Source organism: Engystomops pustulosus, chromosome 5 (assembly GCF_040894005.1).
Source record: "Engystomops pustulosus chromosome 5, aEngPut4.maternal, whole genome shotgun sequence".
Lineage (NCBI taxonomy): Eukaryota > Metazoa > Chordata > Amphibia > Anura > Leptodactylidae > Engystomops > Engystomops pustulosus.
Window position 1 is genome coordinate 28,314,173 of NC_092415.1, and position 18,771 is coordinate 28,332,943.

At 44.1% G+C, this 18,771-nt stretch overlaps 1 protein-coding gene across 1 annotated transcript in view; it reads left to right on the forward strand.

Moving 5' to 3' along the window:
• The first annotated feature begins 3,909 nt into the window (after positions 1 to 3,909).
• SDC2 (syndecan 2) overlaps positions 3,910 to 18,771 on the forward strand; it is a 68,597-nt gene continuing 53,735 nt past the window's right edge. Inside the window, exon 1 of the mRNA XM_072151468.1 lies at positions 3,910 to 4,270. Within this exon, the coding sequence (XP_072007569.1) occupies positions 4,211 to 4,270 (60 nt within the window). The 5' untranslated portion in view covers positions 3,910 to 4,210. The remainder of the gene's footprint in view (positions 4,271 to 18,771) is intronic.

Genomic DNA, 18,771 nt, shown 5'->3' on the forward strand with positions numbered 1-18,771 from the left:
ACTCCAAAACATACTGGTAGGTTGATTAGATTGTGAGCCCCATTGGGACAGGGACTAATTTGGAATGCTCTGTGCTGCTCTGTGTAATCTGTGTGCGCTATATAAATAAAGGAATTATTATTATTAATAAAAGACGGGTAAGTGTTGGAATGGGAGAGGCAAAGCATCTGGATCTTATTGTACTTTTGTAACCTATTCTGAGCATGTTTTAAAAAAAAAAATCTTCCCCTCATTTAAACTCTTGCATTTTAGTTTTTTGCTCCCCGCCGAAAAGCCACAATTTTTTCATTTGGACTTCCATGTGGCACCATGTAATATTACATGAAATGTAAAATTTCTGAATGTGGTGAAATCGACCAAAAAAAATGAGAGCCATAGGAGCTTTAAGGTTTTTACTGTACAGTCCAGGTGGCACATTATCAATCACGGGGACACATGTTTTAATACATTATAAAATGGACTTTTATCAGTTATGGGTTACATGCATGGGATAATCATTTTTCAGTCATTTTAGGAAGCGGAGACAGTGTAGGACTGGTGGTCCATAGGCCAACCAGAGAAATTTAATCTGGGGGCACACTATTCATTACCGCCCCCCCCCCCCCCCGCCCCGAAAAAAAAAAATACTCTAGCATCCCCTGATTTGGGTTGATTCCCCTTATCTGCTGCCCTTCCTTATTATACCCCCTCTCTGATCAATTTCTTATGCTCCCCTATTTATTGTGATCCCCCTCTTATTGTGCCCCCATCTCTGCTTCCCTTTTTATTGTGCTCCCCTTCTTAATGTGCTCCCCCTCCTTATTATGCACCCTTTTCTGCTCCGCCCCTTATTGTGCCCTCCTCTCTGCTCCCCTTCTTAATGTGCCCCCCTCACTGCTCCCCTTTTTATTGAGCTCCCTTTCTTATCATGCCTCCCCTTTCTGCTCCCCTTCTTAATGTGCCCCCCTCACTGCTCCCCTTTTTATTGTGCACCCTTTGTTATCATGCCTCCCCTTTCTGCTCCCATTCTTATTGGGCTCCCCCTTTCTGCTCTCCTTCCTCGTTATGGCCCCCTCTCATGGCCCCTCTTTTGTTGAATAAAAATACTCACCTCACCGTTGTCCTGCCTCTTCCTCCACCGTGTCTGTACTAGAGCAGCGCCCGGCAGAGACCCAGTGGTGATACAGAGAACTGATCTGTATCACCATAGAAATTCATCCATCTCTATCAGCGCCAGGGGAATGTCCTGGGCCAGGGCTGGCGCCAGCACTGGGCAAACCTGTGTTAGTGCTGGGAGCTGGAGCTGCTGGAGGGGTCCACAAAACATGGTACATAAGGAAACCATAGGGCAAGGATCAGGATCCTTTATGGCTGAGAGAGCCATGAACGCCACATATTTTAAAATGTTATTCAGTAAGAGCTGTACCAAATGCACATGCCCCCAGTGTCACGGGTGCCCCTGCAATCTCAGTCTCGGATCGCAGGCACACCCGTGCCCCTCTCCGTGGCGACGCCCTTTCCAAGCTCACTCAACTTACCACTTTCCGGCTCCTGTCCCAGCTGACCAGTGCGTGTGCCGGCACTCACAAATTTAAAGGGCCAGTGCACAGCTGATTGGCGCTGCCCACTTCCCAGGTTCCTGTAAAGACCGGCGGCTCCCAGCATTCCCCGCCGGATATTAGTGCTTCATGCCTATGAGGAAGCTTTCCACAGTGTTTCCTTCCCAAGTGTTGACCACCCATTGTGACCCCGGACCTGTTCCTGATTCTGCTCCTTCCCTGCCAGCTCTGATCTCTTGCTCCGTCCCTTACCTCGCATCATTGCAACTTGCCTTGACGGGCTGCCTGTTCCTGACCACGAGACTGCCTAGTGATCCTGTACCTCGACCTTGGAAGCACCGTGGACAAGTCGCGCCTGTGGAATGACCTGGTTGTACCACGCTGTAGCAAGACCATCTTGCTTTGCGGCGGGCTCTGGTCAAGACCGGGTGCCATTTAGATTCCAGTCCCGGGTGTCTGCTTACATCATTGTTCGTGGTGGTCCAGGGGGTTCACTACTCCAAATCCTGACACCCCCCACATGCCTCCCAGTAGATAGGTAGTCCCAGCACATACCCCCATGAGATAGGTAGCTACAGCACATACTCCGAGTAAATAGGAAGCCACAGCACATGCCCCCAAGTAAATAGGTAGCCACAGCACATGCCCCCCAGTATATAGGCAGCCACAGCACATGCTTCCCAGAAGATAGGTAGCCCCAGCACACACCCCCAGTATATGGGTAGCCACAGCACATACTCCCAATAGATAGGTAGCCACAGCACATGCCCCCAAGTAGATAGGTAGCCATAGCACATGTCCCCCAGTATATAGGTAGCCACAGCACCTGCCCCCAAGTAAATAGGTAGCCACAGTACAAGCCCCTAGTATATAGGTAGCCCCAGCACAACCTCCCAGTAGATAGGTGGCCACAGCACATACTCCCTGTAGATAGGTAGCCACAGCACATGCCCCCCAGTATATAGGTAGCCCCAGTACATACCCCCAGTAGATAGGTAGCCACAGCACATGCCCCCAGTAGATAGGTAGCCACAGCACATGCCCCCAGTAGATAGGTAGTCACAGCAAAAAAAAAAAAAGAATATTCACTTACCAGCGCTCCCTGCAGCCAGCTCCTCATCGCTCCCATGCTCTTCTCTTTGACCCAGGCTTAGGCGATGGCGGCGATGGCACCTGGGTCGTACAAAGGACGTAGGCATCGGTAACATCGCTGCCTGTGTCCAGTGATAAGTCTAAGAGATAAGTCTAAGAGACACACAGCAGCCATCACTATTTATTAAAGATCTGTCTGAGAGCCAGATGCAGCCAACAAGAGAGCCATATCTGGCTCCCGAGCCATAGGCTCCCTACCCCTGCCATAGGGTATAATGAATCGATAGGGTGTGAGGGGGGCTTATATAAAATAACCATGAGGGGGCTGTTTGGGATGATAAACTAGGGAATATTTTAGGGAACAGGAGACTGTTTTAACTTCTGAATTTTTAATGCCGCCACGTGAGTCCACTGCAAAGGGGCCCACGGAGGGTCTGTCACCCAGGGGCCTACTGATACCTGGAACCAACCATGTCCTGGGCTATACCTCCCACTGGGCGGGAAAGAGCCCAAAATCCAGGGCTGACCCACTGGATCTGGGACGGTTGGGAGGTATGATGTTACGTGTTCTGTAATTATTTTTTTTTAATTAATAAAAATATATTTGGGAAAAAACTTACTCATAGATCCCATCAATGTGACTGTGGTAATCTTCTTATATTTGGTATGCATGGCCTCCTTCCTTCTAAAATCTACTTTTAAAATGATGCTAATGTGCCATTAACAGAGCCCCTCCATGACGCGGCTTCATAGGCTGTTACACCGTGCAGGAGCAATCGCCCACTACTACTGTGTGATATTACAGCAGGTACAAGGAGGGCAGGTGCTGAGGGAACTGGGAAGAGTCGGAGACAGTGTAACTGCCGGTGAAGCTACAGCAGAGAAGGTTTCTTGAAACACCCCAGAGGACACCTGACTCATTAGCATCATTTTTAAAGTTGATATTAGAAGTAAGGAGGCCATGGATAACAAATATAAGAAGATTACCACAGTCCCGCTGCCTGGATCTATGAGTAATGTCCCTGGTTTATCAGGACGGATATTGATGGTAGATTTTGTGTAAACTGTGAGCAGAAAACACTCCAGAATCCAAATAAAATCCAGGTCTGAACAGAAGCAGCGCTACATGTCGGTCCATGGCTTCTTACATTATCATTATTACCTGATAATGTGTTGGGAATGGGAATTAGCAGTGAGGGAAGGTGAAGCTGTGGATTGTAGTAACTATGAGGAGGAGGAGGCTCATGGAGGAGGACAGTCACTTCCTGCCAATCCATAGTATGTGTTCTCCTGGGTTTTAACTAGGAGTCGCACTTCTCCAGCTCTCTACATATTGCTGAGGAGACTGAGGGAGGAACAGACTGGAGCCGAGGAGCTGACAGAGCCGGAGCCTCACACACACACACAGCAGCGGGGGAGAGCGGGAGAAGGGGCTGCACTATACTCCACACACCACCAAAGCGGCCGCAAGGGAGCCTGGACATACACAAGTGTGGAGGCAGACATTACTGCCGGGGGATTCCTATAGCAACAAGTCAGAGATCTGCACAACTTTCTGGTGTCACCCACAAGCCTTAATCATGAGGAATATGTGGATACTACTAAGCTTCGCCTTGCTGTCCCTGGTGTCTGGGGAGACGGTAAGTTACTCCATGCTACTATTAGGAGGTCAGGGCATGCTGGGAGTTGTAGTTTCTGTGCGCTGCATAGGATCTGTGTGTGTGAATGTGTCTGCGGCTGCGATTGTTACATAGAACGTTGTATCTTTGTATCAGATTGCACTGGGATTTGTTACTTGTTACACTTGATTTTAGGGGGGATCTATAGGGCGCTCCAGGGTGCAGGGTTATTGATGAGTGTACCCAAAGTTTCATCGCCCTCATTGAGATTATTTTGGGATCTAAATTCCTTGTGTGTGGGATCCTTTTGGGATCATTTAACAGGGTTTTGTTTGGTTTCAGGATCACCTCCAGATGGTTTGGGAATCTTTAATGGGATATGATATTTTTTATAGTATTTTATGATATTTTTATTTTTTTTTGGGTCGTTTGCTAGGGGATTATTTTACTATGGTTTTACTTTAAGTTTGGGCATTGTATATTGGAAATGCACTTGATCCTACTCTGATCTGATGTAACCATTTGTTTGTATTGCACTTGGTTAGGTTACAATATTTTTGGGATTATTTGTTAGGTTTGCACTAGGTTACAACTGATCCAATAGGGATTGTACTAGTTTGGATATGCAATATTTTGGGGGATTATATGAACTAGTCTCTATGGGAGTGAGTACTAGGATTGTACTTGATCACATCCGATCTGTTTGGGATGGTTCACTAAGATTGCCAATGGTCATATCTGATACATCAGGGATTACATTAGGTTGCATATGCAATATATTTGGGGTTATATAATAGAGCTGCGCTTGGTCAGCATCTCCTCTCTTGGGGTGAACTAGTCTCTATGGGATTGTGTACTAGGGTTGCACTTGGTCACACTTTATCAGTTTTTTTTTTTTTGGGGGGGGGGGGTCCATTCACTAGGATTACTTATGTTTACATAATCTGTTTTGGGGATCTTTCACTAGGATTGCACTTGGTCACATCTGATCAGTTTTGGGATCTTTCAGTAGGTTTGCCCTTGGTCACATCTGATCTGTTTTGGGATCTTTCAGTAGGTTTGCCCTTGGTCACATCTGATCTGTTTTGGGATCTTTTAGTAGGTTTGCACTTGGTCGCGTCTGATCAGTTTTGGGATTTCATCCTATCATTGCACTTGGACACCTCTAATCCATCTCATCAGTTCTGGATCATTCACTAGGTTTGCACTTGGTTGTCTATGCAATATCTTTAGGAATATTTCCTAGGACCACACTTGGTGGCCTCTGACCTCTTTGGGATTGTGTACTAGGAATGCACCTGGACACATCTAATCCGTTTGGAATCATTTACTAGGTTTGCACTTGATTTCACATGTAATATTTTTGGGATTATTCACTTGGATGCCACCACTCAGTTTGGGATTGTTTACAGGGATTGCACCTGGACACATCTGATCCGTTCAGGATTGCACCCAGTCGTTTTGGGATCCTGTTACACAGTCTTCTCATCTTGCATCGATTATTGAAGGATCGCACCGCAGGAATGAAATTCCTGATACCTGAGCTTTTACTAGAATTTCTCCCATCTTTCCATCTCTCCATAAACCTAAAGAATCGTCCTGATCCGATGTTACATCTGTGACCCAATAGCCGTAATTAGTATAATTCAAGTTCTTTCCTAAATACAGACTCCTCCAATGTGGAATATTAAAGGTTAATTATCCGTAATCTAATTAACTTGTTCACAGGCGGTGGGAAGCCATCGCACTCCCATTATTTCACCCTTGTACCTCTGTAAAGTTTATATTGGTACATTGTGTGGACTAGAGACCCCGGTGGTCCCTGGGTCCCCTGGCCTATGGATTGATCCTGTCCTACTTACCCCCCAAGAGGTACATTTTAGGGATAAGTGCAATACAGCATAGTGTATGACCACAGCATTGGGGGCTCTGTGTTATTTAGTAATGTTTAATCCCTGCTATATAGAGAGTTGTGTGAACAGTTACCAATGTGTTACTAGCAGGGGTGGAAAATCTGCATAATCCATAAAGAAACTCTTATCCTCAAAATAAAATATTTAAAAACTGCTGAAAATTTTGTTAGAGTGAAGAAAATTCTGGATAAATAAGTCTGATGATGGATTCTGTTCTCGTGGGTTTCATGGCCATTTGTAGGGGGGGGGGGATACTTTAAGAGCTGCTAAAGTTTCAGTAACTTATTAATTTAGGGCTAGAGGAATGAGCCCCCCTTCCAGGGCTTCAGCTGTGTTTATGATATCCAGCGCCCCTCCCCCGCTTCCTGCTGGAGCTTCATCCACTCCAGATTCCCCCTTTTGTTGACAGAGCCTGCAGACCAGTGCACTCCGAAAACTTGTTTGGAGAGTCCCAGTTTATAGAGGGGAGGGAAGGGGGGGGAAGCTTCTGCTGCAGCTTTTTCTACAGATTATATTTTGGGTGGGTTTTTTTCCATGCAGGTTTTCAATCACAAATTCCCTGGATATGAAATAAGCTATAAAAAAAATTATAAATATTTTCTTTTTAATTATAAATATTTTCTTTTTAAGTTTTTAGTGAATTTAAAGGCTCCAGGGCAGTTGTGAAAATAATTTTCCGACTGACATAAATCTCAGTGGAATTTTTTTTTTTTTGTTTTTTAACCCATGGGTTTATAGGAAAGAAAAGCTGAGAACGCACTCGAACGTTGTTTGTAGGGTCCTGCCCTGGAGTGCAGACTGTCTAGACTGCAGAGAGCTTGTGAAACGCGCCAAACTGCAGCTCTGGATGAAACTCTTTGTACACAAGGATTTTATTTTTTTTGACGTGCAGATCATGGTCAGTCCTGGATGTATCTCTCTTAGGTTTTTCATGTCTGGGTGATCTTTGTAGTGGCAGCATATTGACAAATCTCATCACGAATGACCCTATTGCTATGGCTGTATTCGCATGTAGCAGATTCTGCAGTTCTTGTCAGACAGTTTTAGGGTGATTCCACACAATCGCATCCGTTTTTTACTGTTTACCATGCGTTTGACTGCTTACAACCTGTTTTATCTTTTTAGATCATGGGGGAAAACAGTCAAAAACAGATGCATTTTCAAAAAATGGACCAAAAACGCCATGTGTGGCCTCACCCTTGGCAGCACAAACTTCTTGTCGTGTTTCTACAAACCTGTGGGCAGATGATGACCTACAAAAACCTGTTGTTGGATGAAATAAACCGAATTGGAGTCGGTTATCGATTGAATCTTAATGGGATATTTCCATTTTTCACATAATGGTCAATACTGAATATTTGTCAGGTGTCTTATAATGATTGATTATAATGCACAGATTTTCACAGCGTAATAAAGTAGTATAGGGGTTTCTGGGATTTGCGGAAGAAAATCAGTGCAAAACAGACTTATTATCTGCAGTGGATCCCAATGCATTCCCCTCCACCTGCAGCCGTTCCGCTCGGTGTGCAGATGCCCTCTACTTCTTTGGACCTCTGCGAATTGTCATATTAAGAATCCAGAATGTGTGACCAACAGATTAGAGACTTCCCGTGCCCGGATGTACGCAGGGCCGAGAGGAAGATGCTCTGGTCTTATGACAAATTTGACGCTCTGTGATGCTAGAAAGTTATCCCCTATCTACATCTGGTTGGGTTCCAAGGTATGGGATCTCCTATGCCCTTTTGAGAATTGGTGTCCTCTTCCAGGGTCCCTTCTGTCCGTTTTCAGTTCCGCAGTTGGAGGACCCTCAAAGGTCATGAAAGGGCTCTTGTTTACATGTGTGTTAGAGCAGGTATATATTTGAGGATTTCATGGCTGGAGATCCCTTTCTGCAGCGGTGGTTGGTTAGGTGGCCATGGGCACCCTAGTAGCCTTGACTGCCACCCATATTATAATCCGTTACTGTCCCTTTTCTTTTCTGAATGCATAAGTGCCTCTCAAATAAGTGCATTGCTATTTCATTCCTAATTTATGGGACTTCCTTTGCCAACTTTTGGATATCTCTGACAGACCCATTAACCATTTAGTAGTGTGGCAGTGCATCCCCTCCACTCCATTCAGACTGGGGGACAGGGCTCCAGTAATCATTGGTGAAAGTGTTAAGGATGAGAATTGTGGGAAGGGAATAACTTTTGACTTTGGTATGACCCCTTTAAGAGGGGATCCATGTGTACGGCATGTTGGCATATAGTTTATGGTTCTTGTATATTGCATCCAATTATTACTGTATGTTTAATTATAAACTTTTTTTTGGACCGTGTGTATAATATAAATATAATACATACACGTGCACAAATGCATGGAATCTGTGCATGGACCCAAAATGCATTGGTGATACTCTAATACACTGCAACATGATAAAAGCAAATATCGGACAGCTATGCGTAGTTCTGTAATGTGACTCAACATTTGTAGAATTTTTTTGGGAAAAAAAAAAGTTTTATATTCTTCATAATAGAAAACAGCTCTGCAGAAAATGGAACTGATAAAGATCTGCACATTCCATAGTAAGAAGGGGGGTGACGGGGCCGTACCCTGCTCTGTAACTTTAATGGCAGGGATTTTTTTTTTTTTTTTTTTTTAACAAAGGTTCTGGAAGCAATCGAGGGAAAATGAGATTCCTGAACAAAAACAGCTGCTCTCCCGGCCCCTGCTGCTGAACACTCCTATTGTATGGTCCGGGAGTGCGGAGGCTTGTGGTCTCATAGCATGACCTAGAGCTGGATCACTCCTGGCCACTAAACTTTGTATTACTGTAAGGAGTCGGATTCATGATGGGGAGTATTCACAAGGTGCAGTTCTCTGCATAGTAATTCTACTAACACAGGGCACTGGCGTGCAGGAGTCTAGAAACAAAGCCATAGAAGACAATGGGATCGTTTCGACAGCTGACCAGATATATGTATACCCACAGTTGGAAGTCCTTCCAGTGCATTGTGGGATACCGAATTGCGAAGCCAAATGTGAACGCCTAGGAAGCTCCAGGGTGCTGGTTGGAGGAACTGGGGAGCACAAAGTTGTCCTGTTTAAGCCAAACTTGGGATATTCCTTAGAATCGGTAATTCATTTTGGATCAGTCTGGGTCCAAAACCCTGCACCCCTACTGATTATCTGCTTAAAGCTGTTATTATGCTTCCTAGACCAGTGATGTCCATGGCTTTTGGTTACCGTCGTGGCCTTCAGCTATTGAAAGGGGCAGAGCTGCAATACCAAGTAGAACCACTATACAATATACAGTGCTGTGCTCGGTGAGTTGCATCACTCCTCCAAAAGCTACCAACATAATACATCATGATAAATCAGCGGCACTTACTTACAGATCCAGGCACCGGGACTGTGCTAATCTTCTTATATGTGTTATCCATGGCCTCCCTCCTTCTAAAATAATCTTTTTAAATTATGCTAATGCTTCCACAGCCCTCCTTAGTATAATTTTAAAAGTTGATTTTTGGAAGGAGACCATGGATAACAAATATAAGAAGATTATCACAGTCATGGCTCCAGGATCTATGAGTAAGTGTCCCTGGTTTATCGTGATGGATTTCCTTTAAAAGGGCCCTTTAATATTTCTGATGCCGGAGGGACAAGTCTCCCATTATTCCGAGTGGTTCCAGTTTATTAATCTCAGGGCTTTGACATCTGCTCAGTTACAGCGTGGCCAGGCCAGATTAGTATAGCAGGTTTTCTCGGTCAACATTGCCTCAGACAGTGTGTGATCCACGAGATGTTGTGTCACAGTAATTGCCTGCGCCCGGTCTAATGAAGCAATGATCGCCGAGATCAGAATTGACCCTCGGATGTCCAGGGCTGGTCGCTCTCTAGTAACTAACCTGTAGTGGTGCTTAGGGAAGCAGCCAAGACTGTGATTGTAGCCGTAGTTTCCCATGATTGACATTTTTGAGAAAGTGAATTATCCAATTGGGTGCCACATTATGGCTTCGATCTTCCAAGTAAAGCTCAGCCAAGCAATCACAAAGACTTCCATGTCTGCTGGTCACGGTGCGGTGAGCAAGTCAGACGGGCTCTTGCTCTCCTCCTGGCCCTGTGCTCGTCTGGTTTCCAGTCCGGGTGAGCACATAGCCATCTGAATGGGCCCTTATGCGTGTGTACACACATAGGTTCACGCCATCCGGTCTTCCACTCCTAAATTTTGGCACACTTCCGGGCATGTAGGTCTGTGAAGGGAGGCGCGGTCGGCAGCTTAATAGACCGGCTCGGGCGTTCCTGTGCATTGCATATAGCCTGTGCCTGTTTCGGCCATGGTAGGGCACTTGTCTATGCCAGGTCTGAATTGGCGTAGAAGTGCCCTGCCGGCGCAGCATTCCCTCTGAGATTTATCAGTTGCCTGGAGCCTCCTGGTAGATCCGGTGGGGGGCATCATCATTTGCATTTAGTGTCCCATGTACCTCCGGGAGCCACTGAGGAAAGGTCCATGTGGACTTCAATGTGAAGTTTTAAGCAATGTAACTTTATGGCATGGTTCTGCATTAAAAACACTGAAATGTGCAGTTGGGTCCATGTGTACTGTCCAAGTCTAGTCCTTCAGACTCAGAGGATGTCACTCTGTGCTCCTATGTAGGTCCTAATAGGCACAGCAGTTTACCCAAAAAAAGGGCTGTGGAAGGAGAAGAAAAAATGTGAAGGGAATGTAGTGCTACACCCCTGCTTAGGATTATATTGATCAGTGGTCTCGGCAGTCAGACCCCCATAACTATCTTGGAGAGGGCATTTTATGAAACCAGAAGGTGCCTAAGGCTGGTTGGTAAAAGTCCCAGAAATTAGTGTAACAGTAAGATGTTATTAAAATGTAGGATTGTGAGGCCCTGTAGGAGTATTTTTTGATATTGGTATATACTCTTTAAGTCCTGTATAAATCTATACGTTGCTCGGCATCCCTCGATTACTTTCATTTCAGGTTCACACGACTATTATCCCACACGTTTACCCTATGATTACTTGTCATTCACTTGCCCTGTTCTGTCCTTTTGACGCTTCAAAGGTTCCCTCGTCCTCCAGGTTTCCATGTAATCCAGATGTCGGTGATCTCACTGGGGAGGGGTGGCCTACATCTTTGTGTAAGTCACACGATGAGTCCAGTAAAAGCTTCAGCTTATTTTCTTAGGTGTCTGGCTAATGGGAGGTGGTAAATTCCTGCTTACTATAAAGCCATGATGGATAGAAAGAGAATTCCTGCAGGCGATGGGGGCTGTTTATGAGAATCTGCGGCCACAAATTGGAACTACCACATTTTTTTTTGTAACTTTTTTTCCCATGCCTTTTTTTATATTTTCACATATTCAATCCTTCCTTTCCATGGTTCAGAGGATGGAATGTTTTGTCTGGAGCCAATTGAAGGGGTTTTCCTAGATTAAGATATTGATGACCTTAGCTTAGATTGGGTCAGTAAGATTTGGCACTCCAGCTGTCGTGAAACTACAACACCCACTATACTCCAATTACGTTTATGACAGTTTCAAGAACTGTCATGTCCGTGCGCATGCTGGGAATTTTATTGGAATATGGCTTGATGGCCACAGGTTGCTGACTGCTCCGTCGGGCATTGATATGAGGCCCCCACGCCAATCTCCTGGGCTGTGAAATCACATCGGTCACATTGGCTTGTTGACACTTGGTCCCATTCAGGTAACGAATTCTGAGCTGCATACTAAGCAGAGGTCCTGCACATCTGATCATGGGGGTTGTTTGAGAGGTCACCCCTATCTGTGCCCTGAAAAAAACATGAAAAGTTTTCCAAGATCTAAGAACACAGTTTTGCTGGTCCTTCTGACTATGTTTTGTGTATGGGGGAGGTCCTGACTTCCCAACCCAACAAGTGATGTTACTTGGCAGAAGGACTGAGTGTGTTACATTTGGCACTTGACCAAACCGAGAATGCATCTACACGGGTGGAGACGAGTAAAACAGTCATGAATCCTTTCCATATATGTTCTGTTATTGGTTGAGATGAGTTTCACTGTGTGGAGACCCCAGAACCTGAAGTAAACCAATGGGGAACCAGGCCACGGTTGGATAAAAGTGGTAAATAGTCGGTGAGCTGAGCAACAAGTACAAGGGACCCTTTAGAGACTCATGCATGTTGTAGCACATGCTAGCAAACATGGGGGGGGGGGGGTTACCCCATTACAAAATTAACGGCTTTATCGTCTCCCAAAAAAACAGAATTTTCCCAATTTAGGTAGTTATTTTTATCTTTGGTTTTGTGTATAAGGTCCATGGGTATTTTATTTGGCCTCCTTATTTTCTCTGTAAACCCTCTCGATCCCTAGATGAATAAAATTCGTTTATTATTTTAGAACGTCCTGAAAGGACTTTCAGAAGAAACATTTGTAATGATGAATGAGGTCGGCCACGGTAAACAATCCGGCAAACTTCCCTCCTGTAAACACGTTGGGGGTGGACAAGGCGCCTCTATTGAAGAAGACCTGCAAGGAGAATGGTGTAATGTTCAGCTGCCTAGCACAACATTTTCATCACATCATGGCTGACTTTTAGTACCACAAGCTGAAAAATGCTAACGCAGCCTCTGCATTGTGTTGTCTCTGTCCATAGATGGCTTCGCACTTTATACGCAGATCCTACTTGTGGGGGATCCTCTGTACAGGGATAGGCCATTTGTTCATGTGGTTTTCAGTGTGACTCTTCTGACCCACGTGACCTTCAGTGGGATGGTTGAAGAATCTTTGCCATTGGTCCAGGATACGTATTAAAAAAAAAAGAAAAGTGAATTGCCCTCTTAAATTACATAGCTCAGTCAGTCCCTTTTATAAAGTCAGTTCTCCCTGCACAGCAGTTGACCCAACCATCCAGTTGTGAAGGGAACTGAAGGCTGTCCGGTAGGGGAGCACCACAGTACTGTACAGGGAAAAATGAGAAGGGCAGGTATTGCTAAACTACTCCTGTGTTCTCAGGGTTTTGGTGATCAGTCTCCGTAGTCAGTCCCCCACAATGATCATTTTACGAAATCTGAAGACTCCTAAAGCTGATAGTTGAGGGTCTCCTTCTAGCTGGAGATCCCCTCCATAGAGTTAGGCCAGTTTTACCTAAGCAAGTTTGTTACAACCAAATTTACTCTGTGTCTACATGACTAACTGGCCCAAATGTAGAACTCAAATTCTGAATTTAGTTAAGCAGTTTTACGCAGGGGCTGGTAAATTCTGCTTTTGGACTGTTGAAATGCCTGATGTTTGCCAGATTCACCAGGAAAAACTTTGACTCTGCAGTTGAGTTTGGTTCGGGTGCAAGTCCCTCAAAACGCTCCTCCGAATGGTGTCTCTCTCCTCTGTGATTTGACACATAAGATCTCCACATTTCTGGCATCTGATGAATATGCCAGTTAGATTTTTGCTTATGTATCGCCAAGTACTTATCATCCAGCCATTGGCTTTGCCGAATGTTTTCAGTCTGAACCGATGTCGCTCCAATTTTCATGGAAATATACATCTCCAAGTCCTTAACACCGAGTTTTCCTGAAAAGCTTCTATGTCGTATCATATCCCCCTCCCCTCATTTCTACCTACCCTTTGGGATGAATAACAGTAATGGCTATTCGCAATTTTAAAAGATTTTTATTTTTATTTTTTTTTTGCTCTTTCATTTGATAAAAATGGCCGATTTGTAACAAATTGATTTGATCTTGTCTCTAGTATCTATTAGAAAGCTCTTTTTACTTGGAGTTAATTTGTAGTTTTAGTCTAGTGACCGCTTAAAGCTTGGTCGGTATAGTGACCTTTGGTTTGGCATCATGGGGGAAGAATGCATTCTCCTTACAAAATAATGTTATGGGTGACCTCCAAGTTGCAAAAAGTTTAGTTTTTACGTCAAGGTTTCCTATAGAAAAAAATTGTAAATATTTCGTAGTAAATGCCACGTTTCGACTAAATTCTATCCTCAATTTTTATACATTCCTCATAGATTTTTATTTCTTGTGTTTTCACACACTTTTTTTTTTTTTTGTCTTAAGTCAACGTTAAATAAGTCTGACAAGCGCTTTAATCGTAATTTCACAAGTGACAATCACTTCTGACACTGTAATAATGGTGTAGGTTACAGGCGATGGCCTTTGTATAGCAGTGACACACCATCCCCTATGCTGCTATCCATGCATTGTAATGGGGGAGGGGGACCTGGCATTGAACGTGACCGTCCGCAGTCAGGCAGGTGTGACTGTGATTTGCATCTTAGCAGTAGTAGATTTAGCCGCTCCTGGCACCTGGATGGAAACTGAAAGCTGCTAATGGGAACCGGAGCGTATTATTGATTCATGGGAATGATGTCATCGCCGAAAGTGGGGGGAGGAGGGGATCGGGGGTGATTTTTATGCAATCTGCTTTTTATAAATGTTTTATTGGGTTGGAAATGAAAATTCTAATTTGACATTGGCAGCGAGTAAATAAATGTTTATTTCCTGGGAAAGGCGGAATGTCACTAATTAAAGTTTTATTACGTGTAAACGCAATTATTGCGGCGGCGGTACGGTATAAATATTAGATCAGCACAGTCCTCTGTCTGTTTTATGTTTGCTGATGGGATAATCGCTGTTCGTATTCGTGCGATGTCTCCGCTGGGATTCTCGCCTGTGCGCTGAATTGTAGCTTTTATTGGGTTTGGGAAGTTGGGGTTGTATTAATGATCCGCTGTCAATCCTGGTGATTGTGTAACCGGAAGATCCCTGGTTGCAGCCTGGATTTTGGGCTTTGCATTTCTTCCTAAAATGAACAAAATCGCCAACCTGGAATGTAATTTATTTGATGAAATTTTGCAATTTTTATAATGATGTCTTATGATTTGGATAGATGACCGTGGGGAGGGGGGGAACCAACACCCAGACCATGTACCAAACCGTTGTAGTGACCGCCTCTTGGTCTTGGAGGATATACAGGTAGTTTCTCGAAATAACCCCAGCACCGGCACTTGCTTTTGACCCCCTCCCCTGCGTTTCTCGCGATGCTTGGAGGCAGGCGGAGAAGCTGAATACTGATCGCCTGTACTGTGGATAGGTCATCCGTATAAAAATTGCCCAAAGAACTCAAAAAATTCTTTACAAAAAGTTGCCTGAAAGAGGTAACAAAGAAAATGTACCTGCCCTTCTACAATCCCACAATCACTTGCACCATGCTGCCAGGGGCCCCCTGACCCATTGGTCGCAGCGTGTCCTGTGACCGCAGACTTGGACTTCCCTACTACCTCGTGGAACAAGCTGTCTACTGTAAAATTCAGTGTTCCTTTTTAATACATTTCTTGTGACTTTTTTTTTTTTCCAAAGTATAAAACTGATTTTCCATTGATTTTCCATTGGAAACGGGGTAATGCTCCCCCGTTTTCCATGTTTCAGATGTGATTCATTATACTAAAGTGGTCCGTGGAAACCTTTTTAGGCTAATGGTTAGAAACGTGTAACTAGTAGTGGAATTTTTACACCAGTCAATGGGTTGTTAAAAAAAAAAACGAACTAAAAAAATAAACCGAACACTGATTCCCAAAAAACCTGTCTGTATTGTGTGCGGGTTTTTGCACATGACAGTCCTAGACGTGTGTAGACATCCTAAGATTTTGGCTTGCACTGCCCTCACTACATTGTACCGGCCCGAGTACTCACACCCCAGATTTGGCGCCTTCTCACGTGCCCCTCAGACCTGTTTCCTGTGATGCGTTTGTTACCACCATTGGCCATGAATTGATACGTTGCTCGGGGCTTCTCATTTATCACAACGCGGCTGATATGTCTCGCAGTAAGTTATAATGTACTTTTAATGTCACTGTACATCTTCGTGCCTGTAGGCTCCAGTACAGGTAATTTTATCCAGAAAATTCACCTCTTCCTATTTCCGAGTCTTCTTTCACATATTCTCATCGTAATCTGTTCAATAAATAAAATAAAAATTCAATAAATAAGGCCCCATGGGGAACTACTAAAATTGAAATCTGGTTGTGTTGCCGTTGTGGTGATGTTTTCTGTACAGACTGTACATGTGGCCGGTATTTGTTGTGTTTTGTAAGTGCGCCCCCTGTGGTGGGGTTTGTTTTTCTTCTCTCTATGCCTGATGTGTGGCTGAGAATATACCTTACTTACTATTTCTTTGTGGATGTGTATATGAATAAGAGCTGTTGTATGAGGAACAATGTGTTCACTTTTCTTCTCTAACAGAATACATTTTTATATGCTTTGTTTTTGCTTTTTTTTTCCGTTTATTTCTAAGGAAATGTGTAGATTTTTATTTTCTTTTTTTTTTTTTTTTTTTTTTTTTCAGTTTTATGGTTAGGTTTTCTAGTTGCTTGTAACAACCTGCGTTATTTGTTCTAGTCTTTTATCTGGTGTCTATTTTGATGCAAGGTCTTCGCACGTGGACTGTTTTCCATGGGACGTGATGATTGATTTTTCTGTAGCAGGTATGAAGTGCTGTGTTCACTGTAGAGTGAAAAACGCTTGTACAGCTGAAGAGCCTACGTACATGAGCTATCTGGACCCACTTCCAAAGCAAAATATATTTTTACTCTTTATGCATACATTTGACTTGGGGTGTAATAGTACCGACTCATTTTGCACCTCAGGCGGCAAGTTCATCCTCGTGGCCCTGAATACTGTGGCTATAAGGATGAAACCATACAATATAACATGGTAAAATTTAAAACTGCCACCATATGGACAAATACAGGCAGTCCCTGGGTTACGTACAAGACAGGTTTGTTCTTGGGTTGAATTTGTATGCAAGTCAAACTGTATATTCTATAATTGTAGTTCCAGACAATTTTTTAAATTAATTAATAGAGCTTCATTACAGACACGTTACAGCTGATCATTGCAGCCTGGCACTATAGTAAAGTTTCCAGAGACTTCACCAGTCGACCCCTAGTTACAGACGGACCCCTCTTCCCACTGTGACCTTTGGGGAAGGTCTCTGGATCCTTTACTATAGTCCCAGAGTGCATAGCCAAGGCTATGAGTGGCCGGGGTTGTCCTGTTTCAGTGCCAGCATCAGGGGATCTAACAAGTTTTATAAAGTATTGAATTTGTTTACCGGCAGATCAGGAAACCTGTATAATATATTAGAATTACTGTACTGAGAGATTCAGTTCTAGAAACCTAAAGCCAGAAACCCCCTTAACATAGGCACCGTGGCTAATAAATACATCTAATCTCCAGATAAGCTATCCGATATTGCCATCCGATCAGCACTTTGTAATGGAGTTTCTTTCCGAATCCTCCGGGCCGCGAGGACATCTATTCAGGGATTATCGGGAATCAATGAGCGAGCTCCCCACCTGCTGCTTCGGCTCAAGGTTTCTGCGCCTATCACATTGTGACTTTAAGCATATCCCTGCTTTCTGTTCTGTCGCCTCAAGCCGAGCCGCACAGAAACTTCTAATTCCCTCTTGGACATGTTAATTAAAGCCACACAAGATAAAATGTGCCGGAGCTTTTATCAAGGGATCCGGATCCCGCAGGCGCTGTAAGGTGAGGCGTATCATTGCCTCTTCTCCATGTGTGCCCTGTCAGGTCTGACTTTCACGGAGGGTCACATTCATGCTCTCGCAGGACACTTAATTTTCTATATATAACCCAGCTATTTTAAGAATCGGGACCACTCACCAGGCACCTTCTTATCTGGAGGCACAGTCACCAGTAATGCATAGATGAAAGCTTAAAAGCTGGGTCAAGATCAAACTGTAACAAAATCCAACAGAGCGCACATATCACCGGGCATAGTGGAAGTAGCAAAAATGCGTCCCCGAGTGATGGCCATAAATCATGGGATTCTGTGTCACGGAGGCTATGACAGAGGTTATCGGTGATGGTCACGGTGCTGGGGCCATTAATTTCTTCATAGAGGGACATATTTGCATATATCCGGATCTACATGGTTTTTAAAGGGTTTCGACCCTCCCTAAATCGTATCTATATCATTTAGTTGTCTAGGATTGGGGTTTTACTCATTCAATTTCATATAGGGCCTGCCTTTAGTAGGTATTGTGAGCCCCTTGGGACCCCCTTTTGATAGGAAAACGGGCGGACCCTTGAACACAGTCCCACTAGACCCCCCATGATGGTGGCCCCGGTCATAAATATCTGTTAGACTTTGTGCTCTGGCAGTTTAATGGAAACTGAGCTGCAGTTACACAGACCGGCCACTACATCAAGAACAAAGCTATTTTAGTCTCTGTTAATTTCAGAGACTAAAGGTAAACTGAATCAGCAGGTTGGTTTGAGGGGGGGGGTCGCAAGTGTTGGACCCCTACTCCCCTGCAGTTGACATGTCCTATAGATAGATTCTCAATTATAAAGTTGAAACCCCCTTTTTTGAGATTAAGCAAAAATGCTGGTTGGAAATCATGTGAACTGGGTCTAATCTGTGTTGTCCCCTTAAAGGGGTTTTCCAGGATATATACCATGCCCCAACCCCTTGGGGAATGGAAAAACCTCTTTTAATAACTACGGTAATAATCCATCTAATTTTATTTAGAAGTAAAAAGAAACAAGCAGGATTAATCAGGGACCCTTATTTATAGATCCAGGCACCGTGACTGTGGTAA